Genomic DNA, 21,196 nt, shown 5'->3' with positions numbered 1-21,196 from the left:
CAGTGGTCCCTTCCACTACTCCAGAAGGGCCCAGGGCTTGAGGGTGACTGAGCTGGATAAGAAAGAGGTCCAGGGCAGAGGGCCACATAGGAGAAGGTATTAGTCAATCTGACCTGTCCTCAAGGTGGCTAGAGCTCTCTTTCTTGCTCTACAGGGCCCCCATTAAAGATACTTGTAGGGATCTCTGATGTCTCTGTTCCTTAAAAAAAAAAAAAGTTTTTATGACAGGGTCCTATGTGTCCAATAAATTTGCTATGTACCCAAAGATGGCCTTGAACTTCTGATCTTGCTATGGACCCAAAGACGGCCTTGAACTTCTGATCCTCCTGTTTTTACTACTAGGATTACAAGCTATGTAGCCGGTTAACATGGGTCACGTGTGATCCTATATAAAACAACACACACATTTATAATAGTATATAATATATAACATACATACATACATATATATGAAATATACTGCATACAATAAATGTATGCAGCATTTTTGAAACAAGTTCTTACTATATAGTGGAGGCTGGCACTCCATTCACTCTGCTTCACAGGCTGGTCTTGAAATCTGCACCCTCCTGTGTCAGCTCTGGTCTTTGCTTCTGAAGGGAAGCTTTCACTAAGTGTGTAAACCTTCTCTTACTCATCTGTTTTTAGTTATAGGGTCATGCGTGAACCTTGCAATGGGCAGGAAAAGGTACTACTTTTTCTTCCCTACTTGACCCCCACATGGAATTTCAGTGTTGGACACTTTGAATATGATTACCATTTTGCCTTCCTTGTTAGCATGTCTAATCTAAGTCTATAGCTTTACCTGAGCACCTGAGTTTCACTGGCAAACTGAAACCAATCATGGAGCCTGGGATGTAGCTTAGTGAGAAGAGCACTTGTCAAGCATGCAAGAATCCCTGGGTTCCATCCAACACTTGGAAAGTAGAGGAAAGGGGGACCAGGAATTCAAGGTCTTCCTTGGTTACATGGTGAGTAAGGCCAATCTGGGCTACATGACACCCTGTCACAAACAAACCAAGCAAACAAAAGTCATGCAGTTTTTGCTATGTAATCAGAATTATTATGTTCTGAAACAAATATTGCAAATATACAAAGACTAACAGAGTCACACCAAACTCTTACTAAACAAATTCACATGCTATCACTTTTGAGTCTAGCATTGTAAGGGCTGTAACTGTAGGCTGCAGCGTTCTTTTGGCCATGGACTCCAATTATGCAACAACTTAGGTTGTCATTCTTTGGTTTATTATTTTCAAACTTTTTAATTGTCTTCAAGGTTAACTTTACTTACTATTTGTCTTATTGGTGCTAGGGATCAAATCCACGGCCTTATGCATTCCATAAAAGAGCTCTACCACTGAGTCATAACCCTGTCCCACTCTGTCCCTTGCTGGGGGATTCTACACAAGTGCTGTACCACTGAACCATCTTCCTAGTTCTTGGTTGTAAAGGAAATTGTTTCTAACACAAATAGGTTTGATGACTATTGTTGGAGTAAATAGGCAGTTTTTTTCAAGGTTAAAAAAGTTTCTATTTATAGCTTGCTAATAGTTTCTGTTTAATCATTTTTTAAAGTTATTTATTTTATTCATGAGTATGTTTGAGAATATGTCTGTATATCACTTATGTGCCTCATGTCTGTGAAGGCAGAAGAGAATTCTGGATCCCCTAGAACTGGAGTACAGGTGGTCATGAGCTGCCATGTGGATGCTGGGTACTGAACCCAGGTCCTTTGCAATAGCTGCTCTTAACCAATCCTCTTGAACAGATTTTTATCAAAATATTTTCTTATGTTAGTGAAATGGTAATTCTCCATCTGGCCATGTTATAAAGTAATAATAATGTAATCTTCTACTGTTAAATAAAACTATTCTAGGGACGCCTAGTGGCTTCCACTTACCTTTCTTAGGGCTCCTAAACTATTTATTTATAGCTAAATAAGAATGACTTTGATTTTCCTTCTTGTTTTGTTCTTGTCTGATTCTGACATCTAGGTTATAGTGGCTTCAGAAGATAAATTAGGATGTTCATGTTCTATTTTCTAATGGAATTTTCTGTCGATCCCATGAATGGCTGACAGAACTCTCCTAGAGAGAACTGTGTGCACTGTGTGTTATATAGTGCTTTGCTCCTAGCATCACTGCCATTATCTTCATCAGAGCAGCCGTGATGACTTGTAAGTGACCTTCAAGATGGAGCCTAAAAACTGGTATACATCACAGAAGACGTTTTGGGAGCCACTGCACACTTAGTCACTTCCTCTTACATTTCCCAGATATTTGCATACAGTTCTGCTCCGATCACATGTGGCTTTGTACATGTGGCACAGGGTACACAGACTGTGGAAGTTGGGACTCCTCTTATGTAGCTACAGGGATGTTGCTGTCCATTTGGGGTGAGACTCTGTGGTGCTGCGGTTGCTCTGAGGTTATCCAGGCTTCTCGCTTTTTATTTTTATATTATTATTACATACTTTGTATGTAAGCCCAAGAAGCTCACTGTTTCCTCAAGTAGGACCTTGGTGGCATCATCCGTGGTGCTCTATAAGGACTGTGATTCCCTGATTAAGGCAATGTACTCCCTGCAAGAAAAGGCCATTTCTAGAATTTTCTCTTCTCTCCTTGTCCCCTCTGAGAAAAGTGTGGCCTGGAAGGTGGAAGATCAGGGAGATACTGGCAGTACTAGTGTGGAACCTGGGAGAAATTTTAGGTAAAACCTCACAGTCTTATTAGAAGACAAATAAAAGTGTGGAAAACTTGAGCTAAGCAACAGCTTTCAAAAAGTACTACAGTACAGTTTACCTATGACCATAAATCAAATAGATAAAAGAAAAAACAGAAATGAACAAAAAAATTACCCAAATGAACATACTCAACACTGGGTTTTTATTTTTGTTTGTTTGGTTAGTTTTGGTTTTTCAAGACAAGGTTTCTCTGTAGCTTTGGGACCTGTCCTGGAACTAGTTCTTGTACACCAGGCTGGTCTCAAACTCAGAGATCTGCCTGCCTCTGCTCCAAAAGTGAAGAAATATATCAAAGCTTCAGTAGGTTAAAAAGATTAACGGGATGTAGAGGTGGCTCAGGTTAGTTAAGAGCATTTTGTTGCTCTTGCAGGGGACCAGAGTTCTACTCCCAGCACCCAGATGGTGGCTCATAACCATGTATAACTTCAGTTCCAGGAGATCTGACCTCAGTATGTCCCAGGTGTGAATATGTTTGTATTTAGACAAGGTATTGCCATATAGCATAGGCTGAACTGGAACACACTATGTAGCTGAGATCTAGAACGAAATCCTCCTATCTCTGTCTTCTGAGTGCTGGGTGAATTACAAGAATGCTCTACCAGGCCTGGTTATGAGGGATTATTTAAATTACTGTTGGAGTAGACATGCTTCAAGTTGGATTGAACACTGAGGTTAACTCCTGCTCCCAACTAATTGTCTGGGCTTGTGAAACAGAAAATTAAGTACAGCAATCAATCAATCTAATTTCAACATGAGTTAAATTTGATGACTTTGCCATAATAATTACTTGTAATCATTATGATTATAAAATTTCAAACTTTTCAGTCAAAGACAACAGTTATTATTGGCTTTTTTCTAAAGGTATTTCTGATCTACTGTCATCTTAACAGCCTGTCTGTTGGGGAAAGGGCGATGTCCCTGGAGACATCAGGGCAAGCGGAGAGTGGAAGGGTTTTTCAGGAAGTAAGACACATTCAGTACCACTTCCATAGCTTCTCACCCAGTCTGAATAAAAAGGAGAAGGTTAGCTGAGCATCAGCATTCATTTCTCTGCTTCCTGAATGAGGATGTGACCAAGATGCCTTATGCTACTGTTGCCATCCCTTCCCACCATGACCCAGACTGCACCTTCAAACTGTGAGCTACAATCAACATTTCTTCCTTAAGTTGCTTCTGTCAGGTGTTTTGTCACAGTAATAAGAAAAATAACCAACACAAAAACAAAAGGTGGCTTGAGCAAAAGTGAACATAAAGGCTCACTTACCTCCCCTTGGAAGCTCTTGAGCAGTGGTGCTACCTGCTTACGCAAATCCTGGGTAGAAAGGAGGTCAGGAAACAGCCATGGGAAGAAAGAGAAGAACAACATGGGTTAGGATTCCTACGAGGGCTCTGTGCAGATTATTTTCTCAGAAAAATCACAAAGCAAGGCCTTGTTCTACGACAAAATGGAACAAAACAGTGCAACTTCTAACATGCACATGTTGTGTGTGTGGTATATGTACATGTTCATGTGAATGTGTGCATGTGTCCTTGTGGAGGCCAGGAGTTGAGTGTCTTCCTCACTTGCTTTCTGCTTACTTTTTGAGGCAGGGTCTCTCAGTGGCCTGGAGTTGATTCAGCTAGGCTTTCTGGCCAGTGAGGCACCAGTGTCTCTGCCTTCCAACACTGGTATTATTAAGTACATGGTCCTACACATCCAGCTTTTATGTGGGTGCTGGGGATCAAACTCAGATCCTCATGCTCACATGGCAAGACATTTTACCCACTGAGTCACCTCCCTTACCCATAGTTTCCTAAGGGCTGCATTCATACATGTACCACCTTTACTTCTTTGGAGAAACCAGTATTTTTTGCTCCTCCACTGGATGATTACTGTATTTTTACACTATGTTCAATGCCAGAAAGCAATGAGATGCATTCACAGGCTTTTTTTTTTTTACACAAACATTGCTACCTGTGGAGACTAATGGCCCCCAAAAGATATCTTGAGGCCTGCGAATACATGAGTTCACACAGTAAAGTGACATTGCAGCTGTGATTATGTTAACAATCCTGAGTTAGGGAGAAAATCCTGGACCATCCAAATGGGACCAATGTCATTAGAGTACCCAAGAAAAACACAGGAGTCCTTCCGAGAGGGAGTCAGGAGGGGAGTCTGACACTGAAGCTGAGACTGGGAGTACAGAAGATGTGGGGTCCTGGCCAGAGGATAAGCATAGCCTGGCAAAACTGGCACAGGTTGGAACCAGACCTCCCCAAAGCTTCTGGAAGGAATGCAGCTTTTGCTGGCACCTCCATGTCCACCTCGTAAATCCTGTTCTGAATTCCCACCCTCCAGCGGTGTTAGATGATGTATTCCTGTTGTTATAAGCAGATGGTAGCAATAGGAAATAAAATACTATTCTGTTCAGCCCACTACCCGTTCCAGAAGGACAGGATAAAAATCTAACAGTGAAGGGCAAAGAAAGATTAAAAGAAAGGATGACAGGAGAAAGATTTATGTTTCTTGGGTTTGTTTGTTTTTTGAGACAAATTCTCATCTAAAGCATTATGTAGCTAAGGATAACCTTGAACTTCCACCTCCCAAGGGCTCGAATTATATAGCCATACTTATAAAAAATTAATTTTATTCATTTATAATTTTGCATCTGTCTTTGTACCTGCATGCAGGTGCCCAAAGAGGCCAGAAAAGGGTGTTGGATCTCTTGGAACTAGAGTTACAGGTAGTTATAAACCACCTGTGAATGGAAACCTGGCCCTCTGCAGGAGCAGCAGCACTTTTAACCACTGAATCATTTTTCTAATCATTTTTCTAATGAGCATTGTAGTGAAGCACACTTGTAATTCCAGTACTTGGTAAGTAAAGGTGGGAACCTCAGAAGTTCAAGGTCAGTCTGAGCTATATAAGAACTCTGTGTGATGTTCACAATCACTTTACATTAAGTCTTAGTATACTGGATATTTGCTACATGGCTCAGTGGGGAGGAAACACAGGACCTGGTGACCATCCTTTGCCACAGGTGGTTGACCATCTCTATCACGGGTAGCTCATGCCAAGAGATGCATTTACAAATAAGTACTCTCCTGGGAGGGAGGGTCAATGGGAGAGGTTAAGATGTGGACAAGAACTCTAAGACAGCCAGGAGAATGAAGAGCTAAACAGAGAGTGTTCCCAAGAGAAGGGTGTTGCTTCTACAGACTGCTGCAGAGCAAAGGACCAAGGGAAGACAAGACTAGATTTAGCAGCTGGGAAGCTCCAGGGAACAGAGACCAGCTGGAGTAGGTTTGGAAGCTGCCATAGCAAATGTGTTGAACCTTTAGTTAAAGCCTAAGGGGAAAGGACAGGGAGGAACAGAACCAGGCCAAAGAGTGCTAACTGAATGTTCAATTTGTGCTGGGCACCAGCAGTCCTTAACCTTTGTCCAGTGATCCCATCTACACCATGGCTTGGAACATTGAACAGAAAGATGTCCACAGCTTAGAAGGGGAAGGAAATTTGTCTAAGGTCAGGGAGCTGGACAAGTTAGGAACTGAACTGAACTCAGTCTCCCCATCCACCTTTCTCTCTAGTTCACACTAGGCTAAAATTGTATAAAGGATTAAAATCACCACAAGTGTGGAATGGCATGATGTAGTAGCCACCAAAAGAGTAACATGGTACTGATGGACACATGTGTTACTCAGATGGCTTATGGAACTCACGTGTGGTGACTTGTGCACAAGGGAGGCTGACTCAGGAGGATGGCAAGCTCAAGTCCAACCTGAGCTGTACCAGTCAGGTCCTCTCTTATAAAGCCTCATTCAGAGGATTAAGAGAAAAGCTAGGTAAGGTTATAAAATGACAGAAATGAAGAGCCCCCAATATGGGGACCACAGAGAGAAGCTGGGTGAGGTTACAAGATGACAGAAATGAGCAGCCCAGACATGGGGACCACAGCAGAGAAAAGGACCCTGGGCTCCCCAAGCCCACCTCTTGGTAAAAAGTTGGCCTTATAAGAAAACTACTGTCTGAAGCAAGAAGGTAACAGAATTATCTCTGCAGCCTAACAGGGTTCTAGGAAGGCCAGAGAGCTACACCGCTCATGACAGGCTTGCCACTCCCCCTTTCTAATTATTTGGGGCTTTTAAAAATAGGATTTCACTGGACTTGAACTCAATGCAGTTAAGGATAATCTTGAACTCCTCAATCCCCCTGCCTCTACCTCACGGATGCTGAGAATACAGGAATATACATGCCAAGCTGGTGTGATCTGGGGATGGAATACAGGGCTTTGCCAATTGGGCCACAATCCCAGTCCCTGAAGCAACCTTTTGATATTAAAGCCAGATGTGCATCTGTCTGCACACAGGTGCATGTGTACCCCCTACCCTTCCCAAAGGCTGATGGGAAGAAGAAATGACTATGTATTCACATGTCTCACACAAACTGACACAGATGCACTTCAAATCACCAGCTAAAAGTCACCCATTCTAATTTTATTTCTCGGCAGTTTGAGAAATGCCTTATCTCAATCTGCTGCCTGCAAATATTATCTGGTTTGTTACTAAACTAAGTAGAGAGATTCAAAGCTGCTCAGTTCTGGCCCACGGGACTCTGTCACCGTCAGCATGAACAGGAAGTGATTTATCCTCTTTTTAAAGCATGGTGCCCTTTGTATTCTAGACAGCCACTGAAACCACAGTCTCTGCTGCTTCTGGTCTTGGGTCATCACTGTTGCAACCATCCTGACCATTGCCAACTGAAGAAAGGTGGGGTTCAGGTTGATTGAAACCACACTGGAATGGTAACTGACATCTGTTTAAAAGCCCTAAGAATAGAGTTGAACACTGAATTGAGTTAAGGGTTTTTCAGCATTATCAATTTTTGTTCCATCTTGTATCCTCACTAAACAAAAAGCAAAACAGGTCTTAATCACAGAAAGTGGTGCTCTTGTGGGAACATCTCGTGAGGAGATGGTTCAGTCAGTTAGCTGCTTGCCATGCAACCATGAGGACCTGAGTTTGATCCCTAGCACCCTGGTAAAAAGCTGGGCATGGAGAATCCCTGGGCGTATTGGGGTTAGCCAGTCAAGTTGACTTACTGAGACCCATATGCTAGTTAGAAGCCTTGTTTCAAAAAGCAAGATGGAAAATTTCTGGGGAATAGGATGAGATTGACCTCTGACCTCTACACAAACCTATACCTACACTACCTATAATCACAACAAATATACACACACATATACATACGGTAAATGCATATTTTTATTAGGGGAAAGAAATGCCTTGAAGAGATTACTATTAGATGTCTGTTGGAAAAGGTCAAAATGATTTGTCTGGCCCTCTCTCTTGAGCATATAGCAAAAAAGGTGACATTACCAGAGAAACTTCTATGCAGACACAATTTTCATTATTCTGGGCTAGAGAGTTGGCTCAGCAGTTAAGAAGTATACTGTGACACGCACTCCTTGTCCAGCAAGAAGGACCGATCACAAAATCAAGAATCCTTCTCAATCACAATTTATTGGAGCACTCGGTTGAAAAGGGGAATGGGGAAAAGGGAAGACGAGAGAGCGGAAAAACCCAAAGGCAGCCGCTTTTCTAGGGTGAGAGGCTCGAATGATGATTGGTTGATGCCATTCTGCTAGGGCCCAAGGCCACAGGACAGGTCAGGGAACCAAGGCTCTGAAATGCAAAACATAGGCCCCAAGCACTCTGGCCAGCACGGCAGCATCAAAGAATCTGTATACCTCCAGGCTGTAGGACCGCTGGCACTATCTCGCCAAGGCGACATCCTGGCGGCTCCTTACAGTATACATGTTACTCTTTCAGATGACCTAGGTTTGACTCCCAGCACCCACATGGTGCTCACAATCATCTGGAATTCTAGTTCCAGGTGATCTGAAGCCATTTTCTTGTGTCTGTAAGCATCAGGCATGTATGTGGTGCACATACACACATACAGACAAAACACTCACATACATAAGAAAATAAATAAATCTTTTCTTTAAAAAAAAGTTGGTTGAGACAGTTACTCTGGCTTAAAAGGAAAAGAGGTAAAATACAAAGAATGCTCCAACTATGTTCTTAGCCCTACATTTAGGAGGTGTGTGGGCTCCATAAACACGTACTCAAAGGCCCTCATGGACCTGGACTGTTGGTTTATCTGAGGCCCAGAAGAAGTTACTGGAAGACTCTGTCCCCTCTTTGGGGTCTTAGGTCACTAGTTCCTTGTGACATCTCTCCTGCTCCCATCCCCTCAGACCTCCGGCTTAAGTGTCACCTCAGGATCCAGATTTGCTTGTTCAGGGTTGGGGTCCAACTTTCTTCACTCCTTAATTTCAGCTCACATTTTCTTCTTGTGTCAAGTTTGTTTGACAAGCTGGGGTAGGGCTTAACCCAGGTAAAAGAAGACTGGTTTTCACAAAGGACCCTCAGAAATATTGAAGGTGAGGAGGCATATCACATTACCACATAGGACTGGAAAAAAATCATTTATTAGGACTTTATGAAGCCTTCACTTTGCCTTCATTATCAAAACCTCAAAGCCAGAAAACTCTTATTTAGTCAGGGATGGTGGTGTGAACTTGTGGTCCCAACACTAGGAAGACACAGACAGGCAGATTTCTGTGGCTTGCTGGCCAGTCAGCCTAGCCTATTGGAGATCTCTGGGCCAGGAAGAGACCTGGCATCAAAAAACAAGGTGGATAGCTCCTGGAGAATGACACCTGAGATAGTCCACTGACCTTCACATGCACATGAATAGATGACCCCCAACACACACACACACACACACACACACACCCCACAAAGGAAATTCTGACTGAAAATGTCTTACAGAGCCAGTAAAGTAAATGAGCTTGCTGCCAAGCCTGGCAACTCAAGTTCAACTCCAGAGTCTGTATGATGGAAGAAAAGAAAGAACCAAATTCTCTGATCTCCCCCCCCTTTTTCTCACACACACACACAAAATACGTATTTTTTTTAAAAAAATGAAAATGTCCTAAGTATATGTTCAAAGCACATTTCAAATTTTTATTTTTATTATTTATGTGAGTTTTATCATTTATTTTGACTGCATGTTGTCTGTGCATCATGTATGCCTGGTACCTGAGAAAGCCAGAAGAGGGCATCAGATCCCCTAAAACTGAAGTTACATACAATTGTTAGCTGCCATGTCAGAACTAGGACTTGAACCCAGGTCCCTTGCCATTGGTCTTAAATGTTGTCATCTCTCCAGCCCCCAAAGCACATTTTTATATAGTATATTGTGCTAAAACTGATAGCACCAAATGCAAGACACGCCATTGTTCTAAACTGCAGGAAGAGAAACAAGCGCTTTTATATTTTAATGGTCAACATTCATTCATATTCACCCTGATTCTGAAATGGACAAAACACATAAAAATCTAAGTATTATAGCTGACAAAATAGGATTACTTCAAAATTAAATACAGTACAATAATAGGCCGCAAGTCACTGCTTTTTTTTTAATCTAAAAAAACTATATAGTAACTCCTATTTTAGAGACTATTGTGATATTTTGTATTTTTAAAAAAAGGGTCCTGGTCTTCTGAGATACATACAAAGTATTCGTGACTTGATTTATAGGCAGGAATGAGGGGTGAGAACAGAAAGAGAGAAGTAGTGATGGTTCTAACAGGCATGATGAGTCTCAAGGGGGTGGTGCTGCTCACCTGGTCCTGTGAATATTTGAAATAGATCAATTATCTCTCTCCAAGACACTGGGCCTTCTGCTGAGCAATCACAGAACTGGCAGACAGTTAGGAGAATGGGGTCAGGGCTGCCCTTTGAAGCCACAGTCTTTGAACTGGTCAGTGGAACTTGCCAGTTGTCAAGTTCACCTGGGAATGTCAGAGTCATGCCATCCTACACTCAGACCACCTGTCCTGCCTTTCACAAGAAAACTCATATCAGGTCAGGACTTTCCACCGAGCTGGAAAAGTGTTGAGCTTTGGTAGAAACCTCTCTGGTGAAGAGTGGCTATAACATTGTTGCTTAGTAATACTTGGTAGGCATTTCACTTAAACCAGGCATTGGTGGTTTACAATTACAATGGTTTACATTACATTACATACCTGTAATCCCAGGACTAGGGAAGCTGAGGCAGGAGGGTTGAGAGCCAAAGGTTTGAGGTCAGCCTAGTGTACATGGTCAAACTGTATCTCAAAATAAAAATTTTTAAATACAGAAAGCATGGCTAGGACTGCAGCCCAGTTGGTAGAATGCCTGTCTAGCATTCCTGAAGCTCTATGTTCCATCTCTAATACCACATAAGCCAGGTGTAATGATGTATGGCTATAAATATGGCACTTGTGAGCTGGAGGCAGGAGGATCAGGCATTTGTAGTGTGCTCCAACCCAGCCTGAGATACAGAAAACTCTTCTGAGGGAGGGAGGGAGGGGCGGAGGGACGGAGGGATAAATCCAAAAAACTCAGATTCCAGAACATTCGTATGCTAGGTAGGAACAATTTAAACAGGATGATTTATTCTGTAATCTAGACATTTCTATGTACAGAATCATTTAAAAAATCTGGATTCATTACTGATAACTACAAGAAAGTGAATACATACGAAGTTAATAGAGCCCTCTAAAAACAGGACAGCTTCTTGAAAAAGAGCAAATCAATCTCCCCTTCCTAAAAAGTAACAACAAATTGCTCCCAACACCCCAACTTTTCCTTCTTGGTGTGTGTGTGTGTGTGTGTGTGTGTCTGACAGACAGAAGGACGGCAGATCTCACACCTCATTATGTAGCTCATGCTGGCCTACAACTTATGATCTTCCTGCTTCCTTCCTCCTGAGTGCTGAGGTTACAGGCCAGGACCACTAAACAATAATAAGGGACCTGTTGTCTTAAGAAGTAAGCCATCCATCCTCACAACAACCTGCAATTCAAGAAGATGCAGAGCATCACAGTTCCCTGTGAAGGGAAATTAGCTCCAAGCACTTATTCCTGGTGTCATTTACAATACCCATGATTCTCCTTTATCAACACAGTCAAGAACCCAGATCAGATGTGAAGCTTATGAGTGTGGAGGCCTGAGGTTGATAGTGAGTGACTTCCTCAATCACTCTCCACCTTTTCTTTAAACAGTGGCTCTTGTTGAACCTGGAGCTTGCTGATTCAGTTAGACTGGCTGCCAGCAAATTCTAGGGGTCCTCCTCAGCTCTGGGACTGCAGGCATGAACCACCACAGTCAACTTTTACCATAAGTTCTTGAGATCAATTCAGGTCCTCATGCTTGCATGGCAAGTACTTAACCAACCACGAGTAGGAGGTTCTTAAAACAAGATATGATACTTCAATTGCAGAGTTCAACTGAAAGAGAGCTTGGTGAAAAATGAAGTCTCCCTTTGTCCCAGGATACAGGAGCCTTCACTTCCCATCTCATCACCTGAAGGTGAATGGCGTGGCTATTTGATGGGCTTCATGCTTTCAGATGCTTTTATAGATGAGCACATACCCTTTACAGTCTCTGTGAGGTGGAGGAGAAGTTTTAAATGTCATTTAAACTGGGGTGTTAAATAAAAAATCTCTCTCTACAACAGCATCCAGTATGACCTGGCAGCAACTCAGAGAATTTAGTTCACAGATTTACGAAAATTCCATTAGCTTTAATTATTTATCAGCAGTCGAGTTAGATTACAGTTCTTGACCTATTTTTACAGTGGATGGGCCACCCAGCAACGGAATAGACGAACAGTCTTTTTCCTAAACTGAAATAATAGAAACATACTTTAAAGAATGAAACCCAAACATGCAATTACCACGATGCAGACCCTGCCACGCTGCCTTTGTCTCCAGATAAAATGTACATCTCTGTGAGGTTTGTTATCAAATAAGATTATCTCAAAAAGGAGAAACTCGCTCATGCTATAATTTCTTCCCATTTAAATTTCTTTGCCCCATTTAAAGCATCCTATGTTCTGGTGGAGAGTCTCAAATGTGATAGATGTGACTTTAGCACTATCCTAGTAACATTGGGTGCGGGGAGGGCCAGCTTCCTGGAGTCATAGAGTGACTGGAGGTGTGGAGATCAGGTGTGGGACTCTAGTGGGTAAGTGGTAAAGTTAGTCAGTGAGGAACATAAAGGACAGAGACACTGAGTTCCCAAGCAATAGCAGCTCTGTCAGGTTCTCTGCTGAAGATCCAGGGTCTCTTGTGTCCCACCCATAATGTCAGATTTGAAAAGAAACAAATCAAGGAGAAGAGGATGGTTCCAGATGGGCATGGGTCACACTGTAACAAAGTGACTGGTGGGTGCATGACAGTTGCTTGGCCTATTGCAGAACCCAAGTGTTGGAAGGCAAGGGTTCATTTAGCTAGTGTCTTGGGAATCCTGGCTTTTTCAAGACCCTGTAGCAAGTCCATTGGGTTAAAACTTCTTGCTATTTTGACATTTCTGCACATTTTCTCAAAAGCAGAGTTTTCTAGAAGCTCTAATATCCTTACTCCAATGTTGTTACAAACTTCCGTATTCATCTCTAGCATGGTCAACACCAATAAGCCTTGCCCACCCTCCCTGAGACAGTATCTTGATATGGCTCCTTCTGGCCTCAAAACATACTATATAGCTGAAGATGACCTGGAACTCCTGATCCTACAGTCTCCCCATCCTGAAATGTTGAGATTACAGGTGTGTACCACCATGCCTGATTATGGAACTCACTCTACCAACTGAGTCACATCCTATCCCCTATTGCTCTCAATTTAATGAAAATAAAATGCTGAGAAATGGCTATTTCATCTGAAAACTAATGGCTGCTGGGAGTTCAAAACCATGTTTCTGCTCTGAGGACCAATAGGCAATACAGACAAAGAAGTCGGATGTTTTAAAACATCTGTGGCCTAGCATCCCCACTTGGGAGAGTGTGAAAACACTGGCCTGTCTTTGCCCAGCTCCCAAATCCTTAGGTCCTAGAGGAGGCACATGCTGCAGACACAGCTTGGTAGACAGAGGGCCAGGAAGAGAAAAATGACAACGCAACCTCAGATCTCTGCGATCTGTTCTCCAAACGAGTCTTGTTTTTCTTTCAGTTGATCCCAATATTCTTCAGTTTTTTTTCTTTCTTTTCTTCTTTCAGTGTATATGTGTATTATGTGTAGGTACACTGTCAATATTTAGGTGTCATCTACCTTGTTTTTTGAGACAGGGTCTCTTACTGGCCTGGAGTTAACCAACGAGGCTAGGCTAGCTGATCAGTGAACCCCAAGGATCTACCAATTTCATCTCTTCAGTGCTGGGATTGTAAGTGTACACCACCACGCCTGTTTTTTGTTTTTTAATTTCAGTGTGGGTATGGAGATCAAACCAAGGTCCTTGTGCTTGCACAGGAAATATTTACCAAAGGAACAACTTCTCCAGACTTCTTCTGGGCACTTTCCAAATAGATGGTCATTTCTGAACTTCTACTTGTTTCAGAATTATAAAAGTATTGCTGTGGATGTACCAAAGACAGGAATCACATGTTCCTTATACTTTCTTCAGAGTGTTCACTATGAGTACTGAGTGAGAGTCCTGATCTCTTCTACTTAAATACCTCATGTCTTGGTAAGAACGAAGCCCAGAGCAGGGTGCTCTCTGTTGATGGAGTTCGAGGAAGATGCTGGGTGAATGAGCAAAAGATGCTTTGCCCAAACTAGCTAGAAGGTGACTCTGCAATGTGCTAGGCAAGGGACAGGTACGAAGGGGCCTTTTACCAGGGTTGTTTCAGGAACCAATCAGAAAGCTTGACTCCTCCTCTCATCAGACACACCCACTGCATAATCTATTTAGGATCTTAGGGTTTTGCTAACATCCAAAAAGAAATGGCCATTTAAAGGTTAGAAAACAGATTAATCCCTGTATTAGAGTTTTTGCTTCTAGGAATCTATCCCTAAGACTAACAAGAGAAGTAAAAATAATGTATGTGCAAGAATGATTAGGCAATGTGTAGGGCAGGGAAAAATTAGAAACAGTTTAGAATCTACAGTGGAATTACTTACTGAAGATAAGCTAGTTTTATAGTATAGTGGCATATTTGGAAATTGATGAAATTATTTTTCAACAAACTACAAATACTGCCAAATCAAGCGAGTGGTTTACATTTCTTTATGTTTTTGAGACAGAATCTCTTGCTGCCCAGCTGGTTTCAAACTCACTATACAGCCAAGGAGAACCTTGAATTTCTGATCATCCTCTCCATCTGGCAAGTACCACCACACTTGGATGACATGGTGCTAGGGATAGAACACAGGCTTTGAACATGCTAGGTAAAAAGTCACAAAGATACAAGCCTAGCACCAATTTATATTTCTTCAGCAGACATCAGCTGGAGAACACAGGCACTCTTTAATCTTGAACAAAGCCAAATGTTTCCAGCCATAACAATACTGAATGCCTGTAATCCCAGCATTCAGGAGGTAGAAGCAGGAAGAGAGGAAGTTTAAAGTCAGTCTTGGTTATAGAACTAGTTACAGAAAAGCCTGAGTTACACGAGATTCTATACCAACAAAGAAAAAACATAATATGTTCCTGTGCCTCCTGTACAACATAATCCTAATTGTTTTAATTTTTATTTCTGTTCATGTGTTGAATTAGTTACTTTTCTACTCCTGTGATAAAACACCATGGCAACAGAGCAGTGGTAGTGCACACCTTTAATCCCAGCTCTCTAGGAAGCAGAGACAGGTGGCTCTCTGTGAGTTCAAGGCCAACCTGGTCTACAAGAGCTAGTTCCAGGACAGGCTCCAAAGCTACAGAGAAACCCTGTGAGGGGGGTGGAGGTGGGGGCACACCATGGCAAATGCATCTTATAAAATAAAGTATTGAATTGATTTACGATTCCATAGGGCTAGAGGCCTTTATGGTGGAGTGAAGGCATGGCAACGGGAACAGCTGAGAACTCACATTTCCAATCTACAAGCCAGAGGCAGAGAGCACACTGGGAATGACAGGAGTCTTCTGAAATATCAAAGCCTTGCACCTACTGACACAGCTCTTTCAAAGCCACTTTCCCTAATCCTTTGCCCAACAGTTCCACTAACAGGGGACCAAGTATTCAAACATGAGCTATGCAGACCATTCATATTCAAACTACCACATGCATAATTTGTGCACATGTATGCAGGTGCCCTGAGGCCAGATGTTGGATTCCCTAGAGCTGGAGTTATTGGTTGTCTTGTAAGCCATAATATGAGTGCTGAGAACTCAAGTTCTCTGGAAAAGCATCAAGTGCTCTTAACTGTTGAGCCATCTCTTCAACCCCAATTGTTTTAAAATAGGCAGTAATCATGAATAAACAGACAGTGAAGATAAGAAACCATGCCCCACAACTACAAACCCAATGCCAAACCATATTTACTTAAAACATTTTTGTCAATTATTTACTTATTTCACAACTCATTTTTCAAGGCGTGACCTCTGTAGATTATGAATGATATCACAATATTAAGGTTGTACAGGCCTAAAAGCCACATGCTAATACTCATTTTTAGGATATAGCTGGTTTAATTCTCTCTTCTTTATGCCGAATGCTATTTCTATGATGAGTAACACCACTTTATCATCAGAGGAACAAGTCTCAGGAGACAGTGTAGAAGATTTGAAACATCACAAACCAACATCTAAGGAACAAAGATGGTTCTACACAGCTACAGTGTGAACAGAGAGAGGGTATCACTATTCAAAACAAGGACATGGTGTGTGTGTGTGTGTGTGTGTGTGTGTGTGTGTGTGTGTGTGTGTGTTTCTTAAAGGCAGACTGAGGCATAGTTCAGCAGTAGAACATGTGCCTAGAATCTCCCAGTGAGGAGTTAGGGACAAGACTCAGCTTAAGAACTGTTTTGTACTATTGCCAGAGCCTTGGGTTCAGTTCCTAACAATCACAAAAACAAGCAAACAAACAAACAAACAAACAAACGTTTATATAACTTAAAGTCAGATCTCAAACATGCTATGTCTCCATTTCCGTTGCTTCCTCATCTGAAAGCCTGGCCTCAATTTTATCCATCATTCATGTGTACATCACTTTATAAGAGGAAGATGCATGGGGAGGAGGGTCCTTTGTCTCAACTTAATCACAAACATATACTGTTTATTAATATTTAGTAGCTTCACAGAGCAGCTCAGTAGTAATTAATAATAAACGATGAGCAAATCTACTTGCAGACACAATGCTTACTGCACACGATCAAAAAGAGGCTGGATCCTAAATAGGTGCCCAGTGGTCCATGAGGTCTAGCAAGTCCACAGAGATGGAATCCAAATGAGGTCTGTTTGCACATGACTTTCTCCTCTTCCTCTTCTATTCTCATTTCTTACGGAAAATAACACAGAGCCAGCTATTGGCACAGGAAACGCAGACCATAATTTCTTAATTTCTAGATGAAATTCTTTATGCCACATGGATGGCCTACAAAATGTCTCATGAAGCAGGCAACTAAGGAATGGAAATCTTTGAAAGCAGCTTTTAAAACTATTTGAAGATGTTCCGAAGCATCTCAAAGGATGCCTGTACCTAGCATGGGAGGGAAAACAAAATCTTCAGGGCAGAATGAAGCATCCTGACCCCGGTTCTTATCCTGAGTGCTGTTTGTGTGCAGCTAAGAAAGGAACTCAACCTCATTCTATCCAAGAAGGTCCCTTTTGGGATCTCCAAAAATCAGCTCCTCAGATCCATCCAGTGTTATCTAGTAAGTATCCCCAGAGAACTCCTGAACTAAGCAGCTGAGGTTTACCATGGTAGGCAAGGGTGGAGAGAAAAGGCACACCCTAAAACATTCTAATGTTCAATCTCCAAAAGATTTCTGATCCGGTGACTTTTCACTATTCACTAGTCTGCAGTGCTTAAAGAATACAGTTACCTCTCTCATTATTCACAGGGGATTAGCTTCAACCCTGCACCCATCTGAAACAATACCTGTGGATGCTGAAGTTCCTTACGTAAAATGGCACCATACTTATATAGAACCAACTTGTACATCTCCATACAGTGTGTTCTGTAAACCATATTTTAATTTCTATTTTGTTGAGATTTTGGAGGTGGAACTCAGGGAATTACCTGTGTTAGACAAGTGCTCTACCACTGAGCCATGTTCCCAGCCTTTCATTAGAGATTCTAGGCCAGTGTTCTTCAGTTGTACACCAATCCCAGCCCCGAATCATCTCTAGATGACTTGCAATACTTGTCATAGTAACAATACTAAGTTTCTAGCTGGTATATTGAATCACTTCAGGAATAATCACAGCAAAAAGAAAAAAAATCTTTGCACATTCAATACAGATGAGAATTTCCATATTGGTTTTTCAAGACAGGATTTAGACCAGGCTGGCCTCGAACTTCCAGAGATCCTTCTGCCTCTACCTCTCGAGTGTTGGGATTAAAGGCGTGCGCCACCAGTGCCCAGCTCCCTCAATATTTTTAATCCATATCCAATTATATATGTATACAGAACTTGAAGGCATGGGGGTGTCGACTAAATAAAGAGCTATTTAAGAGCATTAAGAAAAAGTGTAACACTCAACAGAGAAAATGGTTTTCAAAGACTTTTGAAAGCAGGGTGTGGTGGTGCATGCCTATAATCCTAGAGTTGGGAAGTTGAGTCAAGAGGATCATGATTCTAAGCAAGCTATCTAAAGAAACTGGTTCAAAAAGAAAAAAAATGCACACAATTTTAAAAAAATTCAGTCAAATACTTTAGGAATGCCTCTTGTCACCTCTCTTGTGCCTCTTAAACAAGGGCAGGCTACAGGCAGTATTGAGATTCTCTCTTGAATCTCAGCCTGGCATCCGTACAGTGAAACAGTTTAGCAAAGAAATCAGTGGAAGGCTTCTGCTGTCCAGAGCCGCCTAACTGGCGGGATGAGTCATACATAAGTTCATAGATGTCAAAAGCAGCTGCCCAGACTTTTCTATTATTACCATATACGGCTAATATATATCCACTTATCTCCAATCATCATTCAGTGGAGCTCCAGCAATTTCCATACCTTATCATCTCTCTTCAGAGTTTCTCGATCTGCAACTCCAGCACACAAGACTGTGTACCCAACCACAGGACCTAAAAATCATCACATCACCCTGGGCTGCAAAATGTGTGCAAAGCCAAGTGTTTGAATAAGGTCAAAGTACAGGGCTGTTTACATTCCAGCAACATCAAAAGAGAATAGTACAGGACAGTCAGGATTCAAAAACAACTTCACCTGAGTAGTGCCCCTACCCTCCATACACTGTGTTTTGTATCACACACTCAGGAATAGTCTGGAAAATTGTGGTTGGTTGGGATTATTTTTGACCTATTCCCTACTTAAATGACAAAAATATTTCAGGTTCCTACAAGCTGGCAGAATTAACTGGGTAAGGGCTAGAGGTGTAGCTCAGGTGGTAGAGTGTTTGCCTAGCATGATGAAGCCCTGTGTTCAATTTGTAGTACTACATAAACCTAACATGGGGCAAACACCTATAATCCTAGCACTGAGATGGTAGAGGCAGGAGGACTGAGAGTTCAACATCATCCTCCGCTACATAGTAGAAGCCAGACTAGGACACTTAAGACCCTATTTGAGCAACAAAACAAAAACCTAACCAACCAACCAACCAACCTAAACAAAACAAACAAACAAAAACCCCTCCCACCCAGACAAAACAACCACCCCAAACCAAACTAATCAACCAATCCAAGAAAAAAATTAATAATTATCTAAGAAAATGGTCCATTCATTGATTCAACCAATAAATTTCTATGGAGTCAAACTTATAGACAAGCAAAGAAATAGATCCTTAGACCTGTCTCTAACTTCCAGCAGATGGGAGAACAGACACCCGTTCTCGAAATGGCCAGCAGTTGACACTTCATGACCCAACTGTGTTTCCTGGGAGTTGAACAAAAGATGACATAGCAAAGAGGGCTTATCAGTCTTGCCTTCTAACTTTCATTTTCATATTCTCCCATGTAGCAAATAGAAAATCCTTAGCTACAACTTTTAAAAGCTACAGAGACCTATAACAAGCTACTATAGACAGCCAGGGATACAGAAGTCCAGGCCCCAGGCATCCAGACATCTACCCTGAGGTACAGCTAAGGTTCCCCAAGACTTGAATAAAAAGGAACTAAGGCTTAGTTAGCATGGTGGTACATACTTGTCATCCCAGCACTCAAGAGGCTGAGGCAGAGGGATCATGTGTTTGAGGTCAGTCTAGGCTACAGTGCTGAAGAATGCTACCTCTGTGGTTATGATATGGCAATTTCTACTCTGTAATCAGAACAGCTAAGATTGCATACACATGAGACTCTCATAAGACTGGGCATCCTCAGTCAGAGTGTAGCTGGTGGGCCAAACCTCTCTACCATGTAGCCCTGCTGTAAAGAAGTAGGAAAGACTACCTGGGGGAAGAAAAGAAAATGTGAAGAACTTGGGTTGAAGAGACCTGGTGGGGTGGGGAGATGAATCAGTCAGTAAAGCACTTGCCTTCCAAGAGCTGTTGTGGACAGCTAATCTGAAACTTCCAGGCCAACAAGGAACTTTGTCTTCAACAAAAGATAGAAGGTACCCGGGAAATGACACCTAAGGTTTACCTCTGACCTCTACACACGCATGTACACATCCACCTGTGTGCACATGCATGCACACAATAAGGCCCGACTCACTTGATTTGTTGTACCTCCAATAAAGCTCAGCAGCTCCCTGGTCTCCATGGTTCTATTTCTTAATCCTTCCAGTAACTGAGCTGCTGCCCTGTGGAGCCTTCAGGATACATTCTAAAGGGTTATCCTGGGAAATGTGCCAAGTTTAGTGATAGGTTAAAGTCTGGCCACATCCTATAAGATGTCTGATAGCAGCATATACATACCAGCACCAACGTAAATCACAAAGTGCAGACTTACCATCACTCTGTACACAGGACATGTGATATTTGGGAACTTAATGCCTTCTACTCTAAACTATCTGGATAGAATGCCAAACTGTGACCTGATGGTGCCCCAGACTGCTGTGCTCTGATATCATCTAAACTGTATTTTTCTGGAGGTACTACAGATGCCAAAGCAGGCCAAGCCTTTGAACATTCATTCCAGTTCAGGTTAGAATGTGTATCCCAGATTTTCTGGGCCTCCTTTCTGTCCCCAGATGCTCCCTTGAACCTCAGGCATGATGAACCTGAACTTAGTGAGTGATCAGGAACATGGCAACTGTTGAAGAGCTATTAGAAGTTCCTTTTGCCCACTAGGAAGCACACAGCCAGGACAGGGTCTATCCTCTAAAACAGATACTTTCTTATAATTATCTTTTATTCTTTTTTGGAGTCAGGGTCATTGCAGCCCAGGCTGGTCTCAAACTCTCTAGGCAACTGAAGGTGTCCTTGAACTCTTGATCCTCTAGCATCCACCCATATATGCAAGAATTACAGGCTGCTAAGTGTGAAGTGCTTGTTCTGCCTGTACTACTCAAGAGAAATGAAGGAGAGGA

The 21,196-nt window shown here is 42.1% G+C and overlaps 1 protein-coding gene across 7 annotated transcripts in view; it reads right to left on the bottom strand.

Annotated features, from left to right (window-relative positions):
* The window catches only part of Cux1 (cut like homeobox 1), a 325,002-nt gene that overhangs the window by 158,468 nt on the left and 145,338 nt on the right, over window positions 1-21,196 (bottom strand). For all 7 annotated transcript variants that reach the window (XM_087903516.1, XM_087903517.1, XM_087903522.1 and 4 more), the window contains one exon: window positions 4,011-4,058. In XM_087903516.1, the coding sequence (XP_087759642.1) occupies window positions 4,011-4,058 (48 nt within the window). The remainder of the gene's footprint in view (window positions 1-4,010; window positions 4,059-21,196) is intronic.

This window comes from Myodes glareolus, chromosome 2, assembly GCF_982192425.1.
Source record: "Myodes glareolus chromosome 2, mMyoGla1.1, whole genome shotgun sequence".
Classification (NCBI taxonomy): domain Eukaryota; kingdom Metazoa; phylum Chordata; class Mammalia; order Rodentia; family Cricetidae; genus Myodes; species Myodes glareolus.
This window is presented reverse-complemented; position numbering and strand designations above follow the sequence as displayed.